Source organism: Cucumis sativus, chromosome 2 (genome assembly GCF_000004075.3).
Source record: "Cucumis sativus cultivar 9930 chromosome 2, Cucumber_9930_V3, whole genome shotgun sequence".
Taxonomy (NCBI): Eukaryota; Viridiplantae; Streptophyta; class Magnoliopsida; order Cucurbitales; family Cucurbitaceae; genus Cucumis; species Cucumis sativus.
In genome coordinates this window covers 1364133-1383097 of record NC_026656.2, presented here as the reverse complement: position 1 = coordinate 1383097, position 18965 = coordinate 1364133, and the positions used below count along the sequence as shown (strand labels likewise).

Genomic DNA, 18965 nt, shown 5'->3' with positions numbered 1-18965 from the left:
GGTTATAATGTAATGCAAACTTGAATTAAAATTAATATGTAATGCGAACTTGAATTAAAATTAATACCATCTCTCTTGGATAATGTAAGGTTTTTTTCTAAAAAATGTTTTCAATCTTCAATTTTGTTCTTAAATATGTGTTTATAACTAATTAAAAAAACTGGGAAAGGCACAAATCTGGAAATCATAAGCATATATTGCTTTATTTTGCCACTTCCATTCATGATTCAATAGCTCCACATCTCAAACTCAACCTTTATGGAAAATTGGGGTACAATTTATATATAAAATGGGTTGGAAATGGAGAGTTTCATCAGGCAAGAGGCAAAAGAATTAACATCAACTATACCATAGTATGAGCTGAACCAGCAGAAGTTGCAAATTGCTTTCCATCCAATACCTACTGCAGCTTTACCTTTCTAACTTAAAAGTTCTCAGACATTCTAAATTCCATTTTTCATCTCAACAATAATAGAAGTGTCATGGCCGTGATCGTTAATGAGATCATGTGGCTTCCCAAAAGTCCTCGAGCTCGGAAATCCTGTTCACATAAGCATCCAGGATGTGTATGGATATCATTAGAGATTGTATTAGTACAAACTAAGAAAGTAGGATTAGAATACAATAGCTTTCGACATCGAGAAGTAACGATATTAACTTGCTTTTTAGAATTCTTTTTTGCTGTTGAATTTTTGTTCTTAACAATCTTTCAAACAAGGCAAACTAGGCAAAGTTTGATGCTCAAGAACACCAGCTTTTGTTTTGTTTTTAATCATGTTGAATCAATTTAGTTGGACAAGGAAAAGGGAAAAGATACTTTCAAACTTTGAACAGATATAAGATTATTTCAGAATTACATACCTTGAGAGATAAATAAGATGAATCTGAAGAAGAATATTTAAGTCCATGAAATCCAATGTCATATGATATACTTCCATCAGCTTTGAAAAGTCCAAAATTTCTCTCAGAAGTCGGTCCTGGCTTCAAATTTTCGTTAAACGTCGCGAAAATATAAGCCTTCAATGCATTCTTTGGCCTGAAGGGAGTTCCTTTCTTCTTAGCAAGTCTCTTCCTAAGGTTGTAATTAAATATCCTTGCATTACTTGCAGTCGCTGCAGCTTCATTTTCGTCTCCACGAGAAGCCCAACCAGTTTCCGTGACTATGACTTCCATTTTCTGATATCCAGCATCGGCCAATGCGGCGTATGCAGCATCAATCTGAGCATCGAGCATGTTGTCATAATGTAGACCAGTTTTGGGATCAAAAATACCTTTAGTTGATTCAAAAAGTGCGTAGTTGATATCAATATTTTCAGGGTCACTCATATAGGCTAGAAAAGGGTAAGCATTTAAACAGAAAGGTGAACCAATCTCTGAAAGAAACTCCAACAAAGGCTTCATGTATTGAACAACATTTTCCCTAAATATACAAGAAGAAGGCGGAAACGAGTTCCAAAAAACAGCCTGAGAATGTGCAGTTGTGATCTGAACGACACCATCTAAGTTAAGGTTCTTTACTGCCTTATAGATATTCTTTGCAGCACCTAAGAGTGTTCCCCACAACTCAAGGTCACCTCCTCCTAGAACTTCATTGCCTATGGCAATTCCACAAATGTGAGTCTCAGGAAGGAATGCTTGCACATTTTCTTTAACCCAATTCATCGCGTGTTCTTCGCTTGCACTCATTTCTCTCAAGAAGCCATTTGGGAGACCAACTACCAATTCAAGACCCGTCCCGCTAAACGCTTTTAAAACCTTATGATCAGCATCATAAATCCTAACATTCTTAATTTTTGCCGCTTTGAGAAGCGAAACAACTTCATCAGGTGAAGGAATGTTATCAGCAATCCTTCCATAATTTATTCCATATGTTCCAGTAAATGCTTGGACGGTCATTGTCAAGGAGGCTGGAGAAAGACAAGAAGAAGTTTTTAAACTAAAAAACTTCCCTCAAATGGATAACTTAACAAGAAACATCGGACTTTTAAACATACATCAAACAAAATCTTCAAGAATGATCGACAGAGACACATAACAGAACTTAAAGAAAACATTCAAATCAAACATAGATAACAACTTTTTTCACATACTAAGCAGTCAAAGTAGTAGCCCATCAATTTTTTAAGCAATCACAAAGTCAAGAACAATCTGAAAACTTGGAAGCTAGAAACATAAGATAAAGAATTCCGACTGTCACTCTCCAATATAATATAAATTGACTTTGCTGACTAAATCAATAAAGAGAAATGGAGGAAGATCCACAAGGAAGTTCTGAATATAAGTCAAATGGGAAGCAATCTTCACAGAAAACAGAACACACAAAACAAAAAGACAATACTACAGAACGATCTAAAATAGAAGAAATTGAAAATAACCAAAATCCAAAACTCAAATCTTCTGATTACCAAAAGAGAAGAAAAAAGAGTACTATACCAATGGCAGAGAAGACGACCCAGAAACCAGAAAGCGATTGAAAACAGAACCAGAAGCATTTCCTGGCCATTTATAGCCGAAAATCGCCAAGAGAAATCGAACTTCCAAGTGATATGGAAATGGGAAATTGATCAGATGGCTTAAAAATCAAGCAGAAACAGCAGATTTCTTTCAAAACTTTCCAAAGTTGCTACTAATAATTCAACTGAAACAGTAAGAGGAAGAAGAAGAAGAAGAAGAAGAAGAAGAAAAAGAAAAAGAAGAGAACCCAACAAAATTAGGACAAATAGACGAATACCCTTTTCTCTATTTTGTCCAAAACCTTGTGGAAACTGTTTGGGAGAGAAGAATTTTCATGAGAGAGAGTGAAAGATATGAAAAGGGTTTTAGGAGGGTCGTTTTCTTGGTGAGAGCACAGTAAGGGGTTTTGATTTGGAAGTGTTTTTGTTTGATACAAAAGAATTTGAGTCCAAATTTCATTTCTTTCCAAAGTCTTAACGCGTAAGTTTGAAGATTGAATGAAGATGGTCTCATATCATGTTTCTATTCAGCAAAAGAAAACAAAAGATTAGTTGAAAAAAGGAGTAAAGATCACACATTTGATTTGGGGAAAAAAAAAATTGAGTGAAAATTATTGAACTTTTTCTTGGAGATTTTAAATAAGTTTGTTCATTCCATTCATTATATTCATTGTTGTTATGATTCAAGCTTTATTTGTTTGATGGTGAATGGATGTATGCATTTTTTAGATTTAATTGAAAAAAGAAGAAGATGAAATTGATGATTCATGAAATTAGTTGGTGAGTCAAAGTCGGATGGAGAAATTTTATCCCCAAACATAAAAGAAGTGAAAAAGGAGCCTAAGGATTAATTATAATTTGGATTTTGAAAATTTAGAAAATAATTGTGAAATTTTAATTTTGTATCTAAAATTTATTAACATATTGCAAAAATTTGAAAGTTCAGTCATATTTTTAGAAATAGTAAAATAAATTAAAATTTTGAATTCTATAATTATAGAAATTGATAAACTTTTATTATTGTTTATCAATACCATTAATAACATATCAGTATCTATTAGGGATAGAATCTGAAATTTTCAAATTTGTTATTTTTGACAATTCTCCAATTAAAAATTTAGCATTGTTATTTTTCTCGAGAGTTTTTTTACTTTGGATTTCATCACTCCTAAGTAAGTATTTGAAGCCTTCATCAATCCGAGAGAAAAAAAAAAAGAAAAAGGATTTAGAAAACATTGTAAAAAAATAGTAGGTAACAAAACAAAAGAAATTTAAATATATATATACCAATCGAGATGAAAAATGAGACTTTTTGTGATATATTTGGTTGCAGATAGATTCGAATCACAAGACCTCGTGGTTACTCACACGCTTGTATGACAATTGAATTGTGGTTGATATAGCATAAAAATGGAATCTTTGAACATATATATTTAGACAAAAAAAATTATATTCAATAGATTAGTTGATTTAAAAATGTGTCAAATCTATGTGGAATAAAACCGAAAGACCTAGCACGTATAAAACATTTTTAAAGTTTATGTTTTATGCTTGATTAGATGGAAAATAAATAAAGTTGAAAATTTTGTTAGATACCGTCAAAGTTTAAAGACAACATACGTCTTAATTCATGTTCTATTAGTTAAGATATCATTTCTAAACGGTTTGTTTTGTTATCTTTCAATGTAATAAAGAAAACAAGTCAATTTTAAAAGTTTACTTTTTGTTTTTGAAATTTGACTCCAAATTTAACTATTTTAAAAACAAATTAAAATATCAGTGGCTATGGTCGATAGAATTTAAGATTTTTGTTATAGGTGGTAAATGTTTTATAAAATTTGCTATTTTAAAAAAATTTCCTATCTTTAATTACTTAAAATTCATTCAATATTTAATTCTACACTTCTAAATACAATTTTCACTATTAAAATTAATTTTTAATGATTAAGCATATTTTTAATTTTATTATATATTCAAATTGTATTTTTAAGATATTTCTATAAGTTTTTCATGACTGTAGCCAACGTTCATCGAGAAAAGTTCTCTTACTATTTTCAGTCATTTGCTTGCTACAAATGTAACATTTAAGACTTATGCGTAGTCCATGAAATAAATGGTTAATAACGTGTCAAATAATGGACGAGATAAACGATAATATACTAAATACTTTTCTAAAGCTTACTTAATCAAGTACTCAAATGGTCCAACGTCGATAAGCGATGTGTGAATCCTTAGTGAGTTTGAAAAAGCGACTATGGCTATACTTTTAAAAAGAGAAGGACTTTTAAAAAGAGAAGGAAAGAGAAGGATTGACGAATTGAGAAGTGTTTTTTTCTAATTAAAAAGAAATTTATGAACTTTTTCTTTGTCAATATTAGCCTATAGGTACCCATCATCATGAACAATTTATTTATATCTGCTAAAAAGCATTTTCTTTTTCTAAATATAATCTTAACTTTAATTTCATTTAAGATAATAAACTTTAAAGCATATATGTATTACATTACACTTAAGAAATAAACCTTTATAAGATATATAGTATGAAAGAAAATTAAATGTAGCTAATTGGGAGCTGTACTAACACTAACATAAAATCATGATGATAAATATATATGTAAAAGTTGTAAAGTTTCTTAAACAATATGTCATGGCCAATTAAATGTGACTCTAAAGTGAGAAATAGTGCTTATCCAACTTTACTATATAATTTAAATTTAAATCAACGTAAATAATAACACTTTACATTATAAATAAATTAAAGACGAATGTATATATACACCTTATGTGATTAATTAGAAAATTCAAATAGATTCGAATTATTCTATAGGATTAAATTCAACACCCCTCGTTAATTGATCAGATTAAGAGGGATTATCATACATAACTAAGTTAAGATATATAAACTTTTTTAATCAAGAGGTTAGTGAGGTTTGAATTTCTTTTTTCCTACATGTATATATGTTGAGAGATGTCCCAGGCAAGACCTGAAGCCCATAGGGCGAACTGATTCACAAGGGAACTTAGTAGGTGATATGGGAAAACGTACACACATCTCAAAAGGAAAAAAGTTGAAATATTGGGTTCTTGAGCGGTCAGCTATACTTTTGTAAATATAGTACTAATAAAAAATATTTGATCGATTAGGTGCCCTGTGAGCTCTGTAAATTAAACCATCTTGGCATCGTTAGAGTTACAAATAATCATATGCGTTTTGTTGAAGGAATGACATTATGAATAACCTCATTCGTCAACTCCAAAAGGGAAGAGTAAGTAATTTTTTAAATGAGAGTTTTGACCCAGTTTTTATGTGTTTAACTAAACTATACATTTCATGCATTAAACCCACTTAAAGAGCGCGGTCAGTTCAACACCACCAATGACTGGTGCGAGGATCTTCTATGCATGTCAACTTATCAGAAGGTAATACCAAACTAGAAGAATTGAAGCAGATCAAAGATAATTACATTAAGGATGCTCACAACAATTTCCAATATGAGTGCGAGATACACACATATTTATAATTAAAAAAAAAAACCAACAATGAACACCTTAGATGCACTAATAATGTATAAACTCTACCTCTCTTATCTCCTCTTCACACACAACGCAACTCGCTTTTGGTCACCGAAATAACTTCCATAAACTATCATACACGCGTGACGAGTTAATATTTTTTCTTACTCTTATAGTATGTGAACAAAAACTCTGAAAGATTTGTAATTTACCAACCATATTAAACAAAAGGGGTCTAAAAAAGTAGATGAGGAAAGTTTCAAAATTGCATCATATGTGACTGTAAAGAGTTGAAATGAGAGGTGGCACTTTGTATCAGTTAGATCAGTTGTTGCATATAAATGAAAAGCACTTAAAAGCAAAAGCACCAAACCAAAAGAAGAACCTTTTTGAGCTGCCAACAACAATGCTGCACGTATTCAAAGGGAATCTCTTTCTTCTTTTACTCAACACTTTTAGCTATTTGGGTATTCAAAATTTTCTACAAAGTTCACTCTCATCACTCTCAACTTATAATAATATTGGTCACTAAAGCAATTCCTTTTTTGTTCTTTTTATGGACCAAGTTTTGTATATATATGTTAGAGACATTGTTCCAACGCTACCTATATATTTCTATAATGGTATGATATATTGTTTTTGGTTTATATGTATATCAACAAGAGAAATCATAAATAATGGTAGGAAGAAGAAAAGTGACATAAAAACCACACATGCACACTTTTTTGGAAAATATATTGGAGATTTTTAAAATTTCATAAATTTATGATAGACTATTCCACAGTTGAACAATTTATGATTGTGCTTCATAGTTATTTATTAAGTTAAATAACAAAGAAAAATATTACTGAAATTTGTAGTTTGCCTGAAAAGAAGATACCCTATAAATGTTTTGAACTTTTGAAAAGAGTTAAAAAAAATTCCTTACGATTAGTTTTAGATGAATACCGTTAAAATTTTGTTTAAAAAATGCCCATGAACTATAGAAAAGTCTCGTAGATACACTTAGCTTAAAAAATGTTCAAAAGTATTCTTATTGATCCAAATTTTACATCAATTTTCTCACCAACGAAAAAAAGGAAATTAAGTTTATATTTATTTAACTGTCAACCAATAATGATAGACACAAACATAACCGATCTCAATAGTAATTTTTGTAATTACCGTACAATTAATTGTCAAATAAAAAATGAATTTAACTAGTAACAATTATTTTAAACTTTTGTGAGATTTTGTAGAGATTTAACAAAAATTTAAAATATTGATCTCGATCGGGTTTTAATTTTACAAAATATTAAAAAAATATAAAAACAAAAAATTCAAAAAATAAATTGAATTGGTAATAAAAATATTTTATTATTTTCAAATAAGTAACATGTTTATTATTTATATTAGTATCATTCAATGTTTATTTTTTATGATTTGTGGATTTATGAAAAATATCGGTTCACGCTTATATTAGTATCAATCCATAAAAATATAGCAATCGATCGATCAAAATTTAGTACTATAATTTTAACTTAATTTTTTTTGTTTTAATTTTGGGACTAAGAAATTTAGTAATGGTAAAATTTTGTTAAACACTTTTGAGATATTTTCAAACAAAACCTTCACAGCTTCCATTCCAAACTAACCAAAGATATGAAAAGAATAAAAGATAATCAAAGATCCATCTAAAAGAGATTAGTGATTTGCTAAATCACTTTTTTTAAAAAAGAAAATTTAAGACATGAGAATGTATACATTACGTTGATTAGTAATTTAGGACATGAGATCTTTTTATGTAACAATGAAAGCCAAGTAGAAGCCATTTGAGTAAACAAAACTTAAAAAATTTTAAGATTTGATACCGTTGATTCCATCCTAAATACGCTAAAATGAACATTATCCAACTCTAAAAATATATGAATACTAGAATTTTATTTACGTTATAAAGCGTTTGCTAATATTGATAGTGTATCTTCACACCCGGTTGCAAAATATATAGATTTTTTAATAAGAAATCCCCATATCTTGATCATTCATGGTCTCAAGCATCCAACCACCTCGAAACTAGTCATGATTTTAAGGTCAATCTCATTAGTTTATCAAAAGCCGAACACAAGAGATTGAAAATCCACATATTTTACGATGGAAGATAAGCAAGGATTGCAAGAAGATAAGTTTTGAAGTGTTGAGTTTCCTATAACATAACATAAGCAGAAAATTAGTTTTCATTGCTTTTTTTAGATTCAGTCTTGAAGAGGTAATAATTGCATAAAATTATGTCAAATGTTATGTTTCAAAATAGTTGACCTAGATGACATAATATATAGAAATGAAAACCAAAACCCTTTGGAGGAAAATGAATGGACAAGATGATGGAATCCACCAACCTTATCCCCCAAAGAACCAACCACCCAATGCCTCTGATCAAGAAAATTAGGCAAAAGAGAAGGAAAAGGGTAGGAAAAAAGATTTTAAAATAAAAAATAAAAAAAGAACAGAGATGGCAACAGCCTTCCTATCAACAGCAAACACATTCCATTCTTCCACACCTTCATCTCCATCTTCATCTTCATCTTCATCTTCTTCCTATTTTACACCTCCATTGATAAGATCAAGATTTGGTTGCCTTTATTGCCATAATAACACTAAACGGCTGGTTATCTGCAAGAGTAGTAGTGACCCACCTTCCAAAATTCCAGCTTTAACCAAGAGAACCCTCTCAATCTGCTTCATTTCCAGTTTCATTTTCCCTCTTGTGGGTCAGGGATTTTCCGATGCGAATGCTGCGATTCTTGAAGCTGATGATGATGAAGAGCTGCTGGAGAAGGTGAAGAAGGATAGAAAGAAAAGGCTCGAGAAGCAAGGGGTTATCAGTTCTGCCAATAAAGAAAAAGGTTTTGTATGCATTCTACCTGTTTGCGTTTTGTTTTCTGTGAAACTTCTAACTTGGGGATTTGATCGTAGCTATCATTATGTTTAGATTGTCCAATTGGGTTCTTTGTTCTGATTCACAAATGTCCTCGTTTTAGTTCTTTATAATGGTTGCATTTCTTTCTTCTTTTTTTTTTTTTTTTCCCTTTTCTTGCAACTACTACAAGAATGAAAATGTGAGAGCACATAACACCAATCCTTCTCTGTGCTGGTGATTATAGATTGTTATATGGTAGAGGAAAATTTTAAGATGAAGTTGTTAGAAGAACTTGATAGAAAACAAGAAAATAAATTAGTCCGAAACCAATTACTTAGGTTCTGTTTCTAACCATTTGCTTTTTCAAAATCAAACTTATAAATACTACTTCCATGTGTTCTAGAGGAAGGACAAAAGACTGACCTAAAAATGATGAACAAATAGACATTATGTTCAAAATCCTAAAACAAAAAGTAAGATGATTGTCAACAGATGTTTGTTGCTCTACAACTCTTGCATGAAAAAGCTAATTCAGCAATACATAAATGGACATGGAAAAGTAGAGAGGCGGGGATATAAGGAGAAATGTGGAGAAAAACAAGAAGAATAACTAATTTTTCTAATGAGCAAAATCTACCGTACATACACAGACACCCATACAAATATATTGATGGGGGCCATACATGGAGATGGTAGATCTTTTCCCTGTTGATAAATGGAAAGATACATCAAATTATAAGAACTGAAAGTAATTTATTCATGCCCATGAACTTACTCATGGGTTGTGTGTGTATATAGCCTAGGGTTCTAAAGCCAAGCAAATGTAATCTAAGTTTTTCAAACTCATTCTTCAAGCCACGTATTTACATCTGCAAACCACAAACCTACAAATCAAATACACCCATATAAACTCAGCTTTCCACCATTCAAATCCTTCTTACATTTTATACAAGATCAACCTTTTCAACCTCATTTGAACAAACCTACACGTGTTAAAACAGTTAGTCAAACAATCCTTTACGAAGTAGTCTTGGTTTCTGAAATCATGGGGTTTAATTCTTCATGTCAGTGGATCGCTAGTGCTGTGTTGCAGTCAATCATAGAGTTTATTATAATTATCAGAGCTAAGCTATGAGCGAAGGCATCTAAAACAAGCTGAAACCTTGCGATAATCATTTGGTCTTTTTGCAGGATACCTCCAGGAACTTGTGTACAAGCTGAGCAAAGTAGGCCAAGCCATTGATAATAATGACTTCTCAACAGCAAGTTCAGTTCTTGGGGGTAGTAGTGATGCAGATTGGGTTAAGAAAGCCAATTCAGCCTTCAACAAGGTTAGCAAAATATCTACAACAAAATCTCAAGTCTGTTTATATTACTTTCTGGAAGTTTTGATCTTTGGTTAGAATGCACATTGGTTCACAAAGTACTAATGAGTTTGAGTCAAACTCAACAACAAAAAAATAAAATAAAATAAAAAGATCACTTAGAACATGACAGGATGTGTTTAATCGTATAAAAATTTAAGCATGCGTACCATAGATATATGACGGCATGGCTTCTATATCACAATATTGAAAAAGCATGATTTTGTATGAACTTTTTACTTCGACAAATTTACTGAATATGATGTAAAGGATCAAAATTTTATTGTAACAAATGCCTTCGCCTTCTTTTTTCATCAAGCTCAATGTCATCATAAACTATTTCATTTTTTCAAATGAAGTAGAAACGAAACCATCTAAAAAACAATTTATTAGACCAAGATGTTCAAATTTTCAAATTTGGAAGATCAAAATGGAGACAAGCATTTAATTCAGGGACATATATGTTAGCCTTGAACCATCTCATCTTTCTTGCTAGCAGCCCATTTGATGTAATTTGATGAATGGTAAACAGGTGAACTCAAAATGTTTGCAGGTTGGTGAGAAGTTAACTGATTCTTTGAGAAATTTCTGACTTTTGTGTTTAACTTCTTGAGCAGCTGAGTTCAAGTCCCGAAGAGAAATCTGAAGTGGACGCTTTCAACTCCTCTTTAGCTTCATTAATCTCATCAGGTGGGTTATCTTTTAACAAATTATGCAGTAGTCAAGATAAGACAGAATGTAACATTTTGCAAAGGATAGAACTACTAGGAATTGAAAGATTTAACCCTCCAGAGTCCTAAACAATGGAACATTTTTGCATTGCAGTTACTAAGAACGATGTTGAATCCTCCAAAACTGCCTTCGTAGCATCTGCTAGTGCATTTGAGAAATGGACAGCCTTGGCAGGGCTTGTTGGACAGCTGAAGGGCCTTTGAGTTGAAAAAACAACGATCTGCATCGATCTCATTTTATTCTAAGAATGACCAACTGTATTTTTAGTCTCTCCACCTATCTTTTCTTCTCCCAAATCTTTGCAATTAAAAGTCAAAGAAGCTGATTTTTCTTGTCATCTTCTCACTGAGTTTCTGGTGTCAATGTTATTGAACTTTGAATGGATAGATTCCATTGGTTAATTTGAATTTTATTAGTGATTATCCACGAAACCTATACTTCTGTTTATGAACAAACCTAAATATCAGTTCACTTAGCTTTACCAAAACACTGGCAGAACTCTGGATCATTAGGATAGATAAAGAATTAACCAAAAAACTTTTCTTCTCCCAGTAGATCCCATGGATTTTGAGATTTTTGTAATAAAATTCTCTTTTGTTAGTGACTTGACCAACTAGGCCGATTGGACAGTTCCCAACTGTAATCCACGCTAGAGGTTATTCCCTCACATTTTCACTAAGCCATAGAAGTAGATGACAAATTTAACTGAGATTCCTCTTTTCTTTTCTTTTTTTCCTTTCACAATAAAATATTGCTAACAAATGAAAGGACATGATAAGGACAAGCAAGAAGCTATACAAAAAGACAACCTACCAAAAAAGAGCCAAACGGTTAGAATCCAAAAGGATCATACAGGACTCTTGCAATATTAGGACAAATGAACCGTATGGATCAAGCAAGGATTCCAACTAAATCAGTATGGATAGATCTCTACCTTACAAAGGTTTACATTACAATATAATAGTACAAACATATTACACTTAATTGTTACAGAGGTCATTACGTGCTACAATTTTTATTCAGTACAAATGAACAACAAGTGATGGAACATAATAAGCCTAATCTACTGATTGTATGGATGGATGTTTCTGTCAATAATTAGATTACTACAATTAACCACATCCGAATTACAGAGCTACCCAGCAATCGGATACATTCGGAAAGACAAATGAAGGGCCAAAGCCAGAGCAAGAAATGTAAAATCGTCTTCAAGGCTTTACCTCACCAGTACCATTCCTGTGGTTTCCATTCTCCGTGACTTCTATTGTCTTGTTTGTCTCAGTATGTTTCTCACTCTTCTCTTCAGCTTCTCCTGCTTTGTCCTTGATCTCTTCTTCTAGTTCAATATCCTGTTGATTTGGGTTTTGATTCTCTAGAGCATTTTCTTGTTTATCAGATACAAGAGTGTCAGGTTTTACAGCCTCAGCAAAATTACCATCATTCTTCTCAACTTGTGGTTTCTCAATCATTTCTTCATGCTTTGCTCCTTCCACATTCTCATTGAGATTTAATTTAGAGCTTTCAGGTTCTTTCTCATTGAGGTTTCCTTCCGATTTTTCTTGATTTGATTCATTAGTTATCTTATGTTCTTGTTTTTCAGCCTCATTACCCGCATTCAACTGGTCATCAGGCTTTGGTGGCTCTGCTTCGGCAGCTTCATTTTTTGTTTCCTTCTCATCTTGATTTTCCTTCTTATCGGCATCTTTCACCTCAGCATCAGCCATGCTTTCATCTTTTCCAGCATCTGGGTTGTCAACTTCTTTCTTCTCCTCCATTACTTCTGGTTCAGCTTCTGTTTCTTTAAGATCTTTCTTGGACACCGAAGTTCTCTTTCTCTTTGGGTGCTCACTCTCCATTGGTGGAGACACTTTAGCCTTTTCACTTATCCTTGCTGACCTCCTCGGCGTCTCACCTGTGCCCCAATCAAATTCAGCAGCTGCTGGGCCACCGGGGTGTGCCTTCAGGTACTGATCCAACTTTCTTTTGTTGTTGATCTCCTCCCCTGTTGGGGTTGTGAAGATGACCTCATGTTTCCTAGGGGAGTTACCTTGCTTAGGAAAAAACTGCCAAATATTCATATCGTTCAATCAGTTGCAACCAATAAACCAGCAACTCAGATCTCTCTTTTGTTCTTTTTCTTATTAATACAAGATATTAGAAGCTAAATAACCGTGTAAATATAGGTTAAGGCGGACCTCATACGTAGGTTAGCTCTTCATATATAGATGTACAAGTTTTAGTTTTCCGTTATAAGGGTGACTGAAGAACAATCAATAAAATAAGTGGTCCTCTCAACGCAATGATACTCTTGCAACAAAGAAAATCTTTCAATATTGAGACAAAAATACATCCAAACAACCCAGAAAACTAGAAGTCTCTCCTCCACAATGAAGATGATAAAAAATCTCAAATTGGAATACATTACAGCACTTAAGAAAGAATAATGATAAACAGAGAACTCTCTAGAAGCCCAAAAAAAATATATATATATACATCCTCTCCTTTTCACACCCAAGAAAGTCCTGCCGCTCTCTCATACAAAACACCTCCGTTCCTTTTCAGCCATAAGCTCTCTAAAGTAAAAAAAAAAACAAGCAGTATTTCACCATGGAATCTTCATCTTCTCTTTAATAGGAAATCAGCACAGCAGCAAGTGGAAAACACCAGCTAACACCAGGCATATGGGAAATGGGGGAAAAAGCCACACATAATTTAGGAAAAAGAGACTGTATTAATTGGAGTTCTTTATGCTGTCAGCAATCAGTATTGTTACATAAACAGCACCAATGAGGATGCAGAACTATCTGGAGTTTCTGTATAAGATAAAAAGATTTAACCTTCCCAAAATCAAGATGCCAAAAGAAAAAATCTCTGAGAATTTGAGAATTCTAAATTTCAAAAGCTTAAAAGAAACATCCTGCTGGCTATGAATCTGATGTGCTGTTAAGAAACAGCACGTGGATTAATAAAAAAGATGCTCAACTCCTCTGGTAGAACGTCTGCTATCATGCTGCCTACTTGAAGATAAATTTTGTTCTTTTTATCATCATTAACCATCCACATCCATCTGAAAAAGATCTAATGAAATGAATGATGTATTAGGAGATTTTATCATTTCTGAAAGACTAAGGCTAAAGTACAGAGTGGCCAGCCCTTACAGAAGCTACCAATTCTCCATCCAACTAGAATTCTCCTGGTAGGAAAAACCCACTTACATTCCTCAATCTCCCTTTCCAAGATTAATGTACCAATCCTTGCCATGTATCCTATTTCTCAGCTCATTCCTTTAACTAACTGTGGGCTTCCCACCCACTTGGGGAACTTGCACCCATTGTTTTAAGCAAGAACTTCAAGATGCATTGATCTGTATGAATTGTGAGTCACATGCCCAATATGAATGGAGACCATTTTCAAATGGCAAAGACGATCATCATCAGCTACCTTTTATGTATAGGTTTGTAATCACACCCTCCGGATAAGCTTGGGTCAACCAAGTGATAAGACATTGGCTCGTATATCCACAGAAATCTTCGATCCAGACCATCAGTTTCCTTAATGAATAGCTTTGAGGCAAGGAAAGAATTCCTTAGCCTTGGGGTTCGACACAAACTACTATTTTTCAAGTGATGGATGAGGGAAATGCAGTCAAACTATAATCAGCCAAAGATATTCAGTGGAAACGTGTAAGCCCCGACGGAAGGAGATGACCAATTCAACATATTTTCGATTTTATGGTCATAAACTGTCTACCTTACTCGGAAACCACATCACCAAAATAATCAATCTGAGGGTGTGAAGAAGTGCAGTGATTGGTACCTAGCCAGTAGCATATTTATGAAGAAGTCTAAAACAGAGAACAAATGCTGAGAACATAGCTCTGAACCAGCATTGTAAGCAAGCATTCGGTTAATAAAACTAGAGAATACTTGGAAAGGAACAATCTAAATATGTCCATGTGATATTTGACAGCTGATTAGTCATTGGCCAAGCCAAACAACATGATCCAGAAACAGTGCCAGTTAGGAGCACAAATTAATATAATTATAAGTTTAAGACATACAATTATGAAATGTAATTTTATTTATAACATTCAAATCAAAGTTATAATGATCACTCACACTATATCAAGCTGTTATGTTCAATATGAGTTTATTTAGAAAATGTGACTATATATATTTATAAGTTTGATTAGTCAATTTTAACTAACACCATGAATAAAAACGAAACCCAAACAAAACAAGAAACTTAATAAACATTATGTACAAATTAAATAAAGGGAATAGGACTCCCAGCTTAAATTAGAGATAAATTATTTATTTTTTATGAGAAAAGTAATGTTTTTTTCTTTTTAAGAAACATGAAAAAAAAGTTTGTACATACCTTTTTTCATAACGAGTTCAAAGATGACCAAATTCAACATACACAACTAAAGGGAAGGGGGAGGGCCGCTGGGCCCAACAGTAACTGCATTGGAGTCCTAACATTTATAGTGCTTTTGATAAGTGCAAGAGGCGGTTTAAGGCACATTCTCAAGCTTTTGTAAATCAGGTTATACCCTTTTTTATATCAATTTTCAAGACGAGAACTGGTCTATGTATGCATACTCGAAGTCAATCTTGAAGATGACGAGTCTCATGTAGTTCATCTAGTAGCTCCACAACTACAAATGTAACTCAAAGCTCACTGTTTAAGGTTGAATGGAGCCAACATAAAATCACTAGCGTTCTTACTTTATGAACAGTACAACTGTAGTATAGTAAGGCGTGAACTTGTATTGGATTATAGCTTACCTGGCAGTAGATTCCCTTGCACTAGGTTCTTAATTTAGTTCTTTTGAAGTTGGAGATATGGATAAGGATTTGTGTCCACGACAATCAAAGATGTAAATAAGAACCTAGGAGTTATCCAAGGGTAAGGAAAGGAAATAACCACATTTATAAAAACTTGTCCCTATGCCCAATTGGTTGCCAGTGGTGCAGCAATATCTAAAACTACAGGTGTTCTCCCTCAGATTAGACTACACCAAGAAAAAAAAAATTGTTGGGACCAAAACAGATTAATAGCTACAACCAACCTTTTGTGATTAAACCAATTTTGGATTCTGCATAGACATTCTTGACATCATATCTGATAATTTTATATAATATATTGGATAAATCAAAGTACACAATAGCCTATTACATTGGTGAATAAATAGATACCAAAATTCTAATAAAGGAAAGATACAAATATGGAAAATATTAAATAGGAACAAAACCCAATAAATCCTATTTTCCTTTAAGAATATTGACACTGCATCACCTTCCACACATAACTCCCCTCCAAGTTCCAACTTCTTATTTGTATAGTCATTATATACATAAGTTTCATTCAACTCAAATTAACCAACCATCATGATCTACAACATCGAATATGCTTTCCACCAATTCTTGAATTCAAGCTTTAGATATCAATCCCATTTGACTCTCTTACTATTTTAGTTGCTCCATCATTCATCTTAGGAGATTATCCCCTTGGCTTCCAGTGTATGTTTCTCTTCCCATTGGTGCTGGAACATTCCTCTTCTTTTCCTTAAAAACAGCTCCTATAAGAACATCATAGTCTCTATACTTCTCCATATTAAAAATGAAATTTCCTTCAAGTCCTCATCATCTCTAACTACGGCAATTCATTACATCTAGTCAAGATCTCATATTTGAATTTGATTTCATTCTTGAACTAGTCTGAAACCATCATGGTAGCGGCATTTATTGTTTCTAGAAGAATACATAAGGTAAAAGTACAAAAGAGAAGGTAAACCAAAGATAGTTGATCCTACCACATACCAGAATTCTCCCTGTAGTAACACACTCAACTTGGCTAACTTCTCCCTGTAGTTATCAACCAAGCTAATTTATTCCCTTGACTAACTATATCCGAATTCCACATCCTATTTTTGAAATTCACACCTGTCAGCTGTCATCTCCCTAATGCCTTTTCTTTCCATAAGTATCAAAAGTTTTTTTTTCAGAAGAAGTATGAAATTTATTTGATCACTTGGAGGATAATTTTTTATTTTGATGATACTAGTAAAAGTGGAAGGAAATTTTTTATACTGATCATTACCAATTTCAGTTTAAGACTTCCTTCCTTAAGACAAACATCCTCCTAAAATCTCACTCTTCTAATCTCCAATCTATAATTCCCCTATATCATTTCTTCCACAATAGACCTCAACCTCTAGAGCTTCCCCAAAAAAGAAGCAGTCTCTTCTACATGCCAAAAGATTATCTTTGAGGATAGCAAGAAAAGAGATGATATATAGAAACAACTATAGTCATCCAACATCTCAATATTATACTCAGATTCCTCCGTAAAATAACCTTGAAGATATCCAATTTATTCCAGTTCTGGAAATAAAATCCAACTCCAAATCAACATATTCAAGGCAATATACAACCCCCAATAGGCTATACACGTAGCTAGCATCCAAGAAAAACGGATCCACTTCTTACCAAATTATGTGGGAAAAGAGCTGTGAGAGTTTTTGCTTACATTCTAACTTCGGAACTGGAAGTTATAACCTGAATAAGGGAAACCTATTTGGCAAGATTGTCTGACTAAGAACATAGTATAAATGTAACATGTGTCTTATGGAAGGGTACAGAGATAGATAAGGATAACAAACTAACAATCAGCTGAAAGATATGATTTAAATTGCGGGGGTGGAAATCCGACCAAATGTACCAGTGGCTGGTATCTGGTCCGAAATATAGCTACGTGATTGGATAGAAAATACGCACACACGAATATACACTTGTGGGGCTAGGGGAATCGAGGAAGGAAACGACTCATAAACTACAAAAGATTCCAACCTTCGATGACTAAGCAATTGCGGCCCTGGTCCTCCCCAGATAATGCAAGAAAACTTTATCACTCACTCACTCTCTTGCACCAGATGCAAAAGGGAACACAAATTAGTCCAGAACCCAGGTATAAAACAACCAAAATTCAAATTATGATGTAAAAACAAGGCAAAAATTAGAAACCAGAAAGCAACAATTTGCAAACAATTCACCAAAAGAAAACACTGAAAAACCAAATCAAAAGAAGAATTAAGCAAGAAATTTGACAATTCAACCTTCCAGAAAAGCCCTAGTTACAAAAGACAGTGAATTACCACCAAAGAAGCCCTAAAATCAGGAAACAACAGAACCCCAGATGATAATTCAACATTTTAGAGCAAAATTGAGTAACAAAAACAGAGAATTCATACAAAAATCAAAGCCACAAAGGAGAAATCAAAACCTTTTTCTTCCAACCAGGAGGAGCAGGTAGTTCGACGGACACAACCTCCTCATTAACAGTGTCTTTCTCAACTGATGCCGCCATTTCTCACCTACCCAGATGAAACAATGATAATAAATCACACTAAAAATAGCTAAAAACAAAGAATTAAAGCTTTAGAGAGTGGGAAAAATGGGTTACTTGATTTGGGTTTTTTGTGGGTTGGTTGTTGCTCAGCTGCTGTTCAACATGAACACAAAGAAAGAGAGAAAGGAAATAGATTTACGGAGAGAAATTTGGCAATGACGAAGGATTAGGATTGTCCTTCGTTTTTATATTCAATGCCTTTCTTTCTTTCTTTCTTTCTTTTTTCTCTCTCTCTCTCTCTCCTCCTTTCTTTGTGAGAGAGAAATCCAGAATCTCCAGTTGAGCACTTTGGAAATGTGACGGTGCGCTCTCCATCTGACACCTGTCTCATTCTTTACTTCTTAATACTTGGCCGTTGCCTTTTCTCTTTCACTCCTTTTCCTTTTGCAACTCTCTAATCCAAAATATTTTAAATAACAAAAACTTCTAAAAATATTACTAAAACTATGTGTTTAATAAATATTAATACAAAATTCAAAGCTATAGTCTTTATCTAATAATTGTGTTTAATCAATTTTAGTTGTTATTTTTAATAAATCTCAAATTTAGTTCTTCAAATCCAAAAGTTAAATACATTTTGGTGTTATGAAGTAT

The 18965-nt window shown here is 33.0% G+C and overlaps 3 protein-coding genes across 3 annotated transcripts; 1 reads left to right on the top strand and 2 right to left on the bottom strand.

Annotated features, from left to right (window-relative positions):
• Positions 1-176: 176 nt before the first annotated feature.
• Positions 177-2917, bottom strand: LOC101219159 (glucan endo-1,3-beta-glucosidase 11). The gene is made up of 3 exons (XM_004139254.3): positions 2434-2917; positions 862-1907; positions 177-541 (listed from the first exon to the last, which is right to left on the bottom strand). The coding sequence occupies exons 1-3, from the start codon at positions 2501-2503 to the stop codon at positions 458-460; spliced, it is 1200 nt and encodes a 399-aa protein (XP_004139302.2). The 5' UTR covers positions 2504-2917; the 3' UTR covers positions 177-457.
• Positions 2918-8317: 5400 nt separating this feature from the next.
• On the top strand, positions 8318-11389 carry LOC101218919 (thylakoid lumenal 16.5 kDa protein, chloroplastic). Its single transcript, XM_004139253.3, has 4 exons — positions 8318-8848; positions 10054-10193; positions 10844-10916; positions 11052-11389. Exons 1-4 carry the CDS (start codon positions 8455-8457, stop codon positions 11159-11161), a joined length of 717 nt encoding a protein of 238 aa, XP_004139301.1. The 5' UTR covers positions 8318-8454; the 3' UTR covers positions 11162-11389.
• Positions 11390-11847: 458 nt separating this feature from the next.
• LOC101219635 (methyl-CpG-binding domain-containing protein 11) lies at positions 11848-18662 on the bottom strand. The gene is made up of 3 exons (XM_004139256.3): positions 18426-18662; positions 18246-18336; positions 11848-13021 (listed from the first exon to the last, which is right to left on the bottom strand). The coding sequence occupies exons 2-3, from the start codon at positions 18327-18329 to the stop codon at positions 12167-12169; spliced, it is 939 nt and encodes a 312-aa protein (XP_004139304.1). The 5' UTR covers positions 18330-18336; positions 18426-18662; the 3' UTR covers positions 11848-12166.
• Positions 18663-18965: the final 303 nt, after the last annotated feature.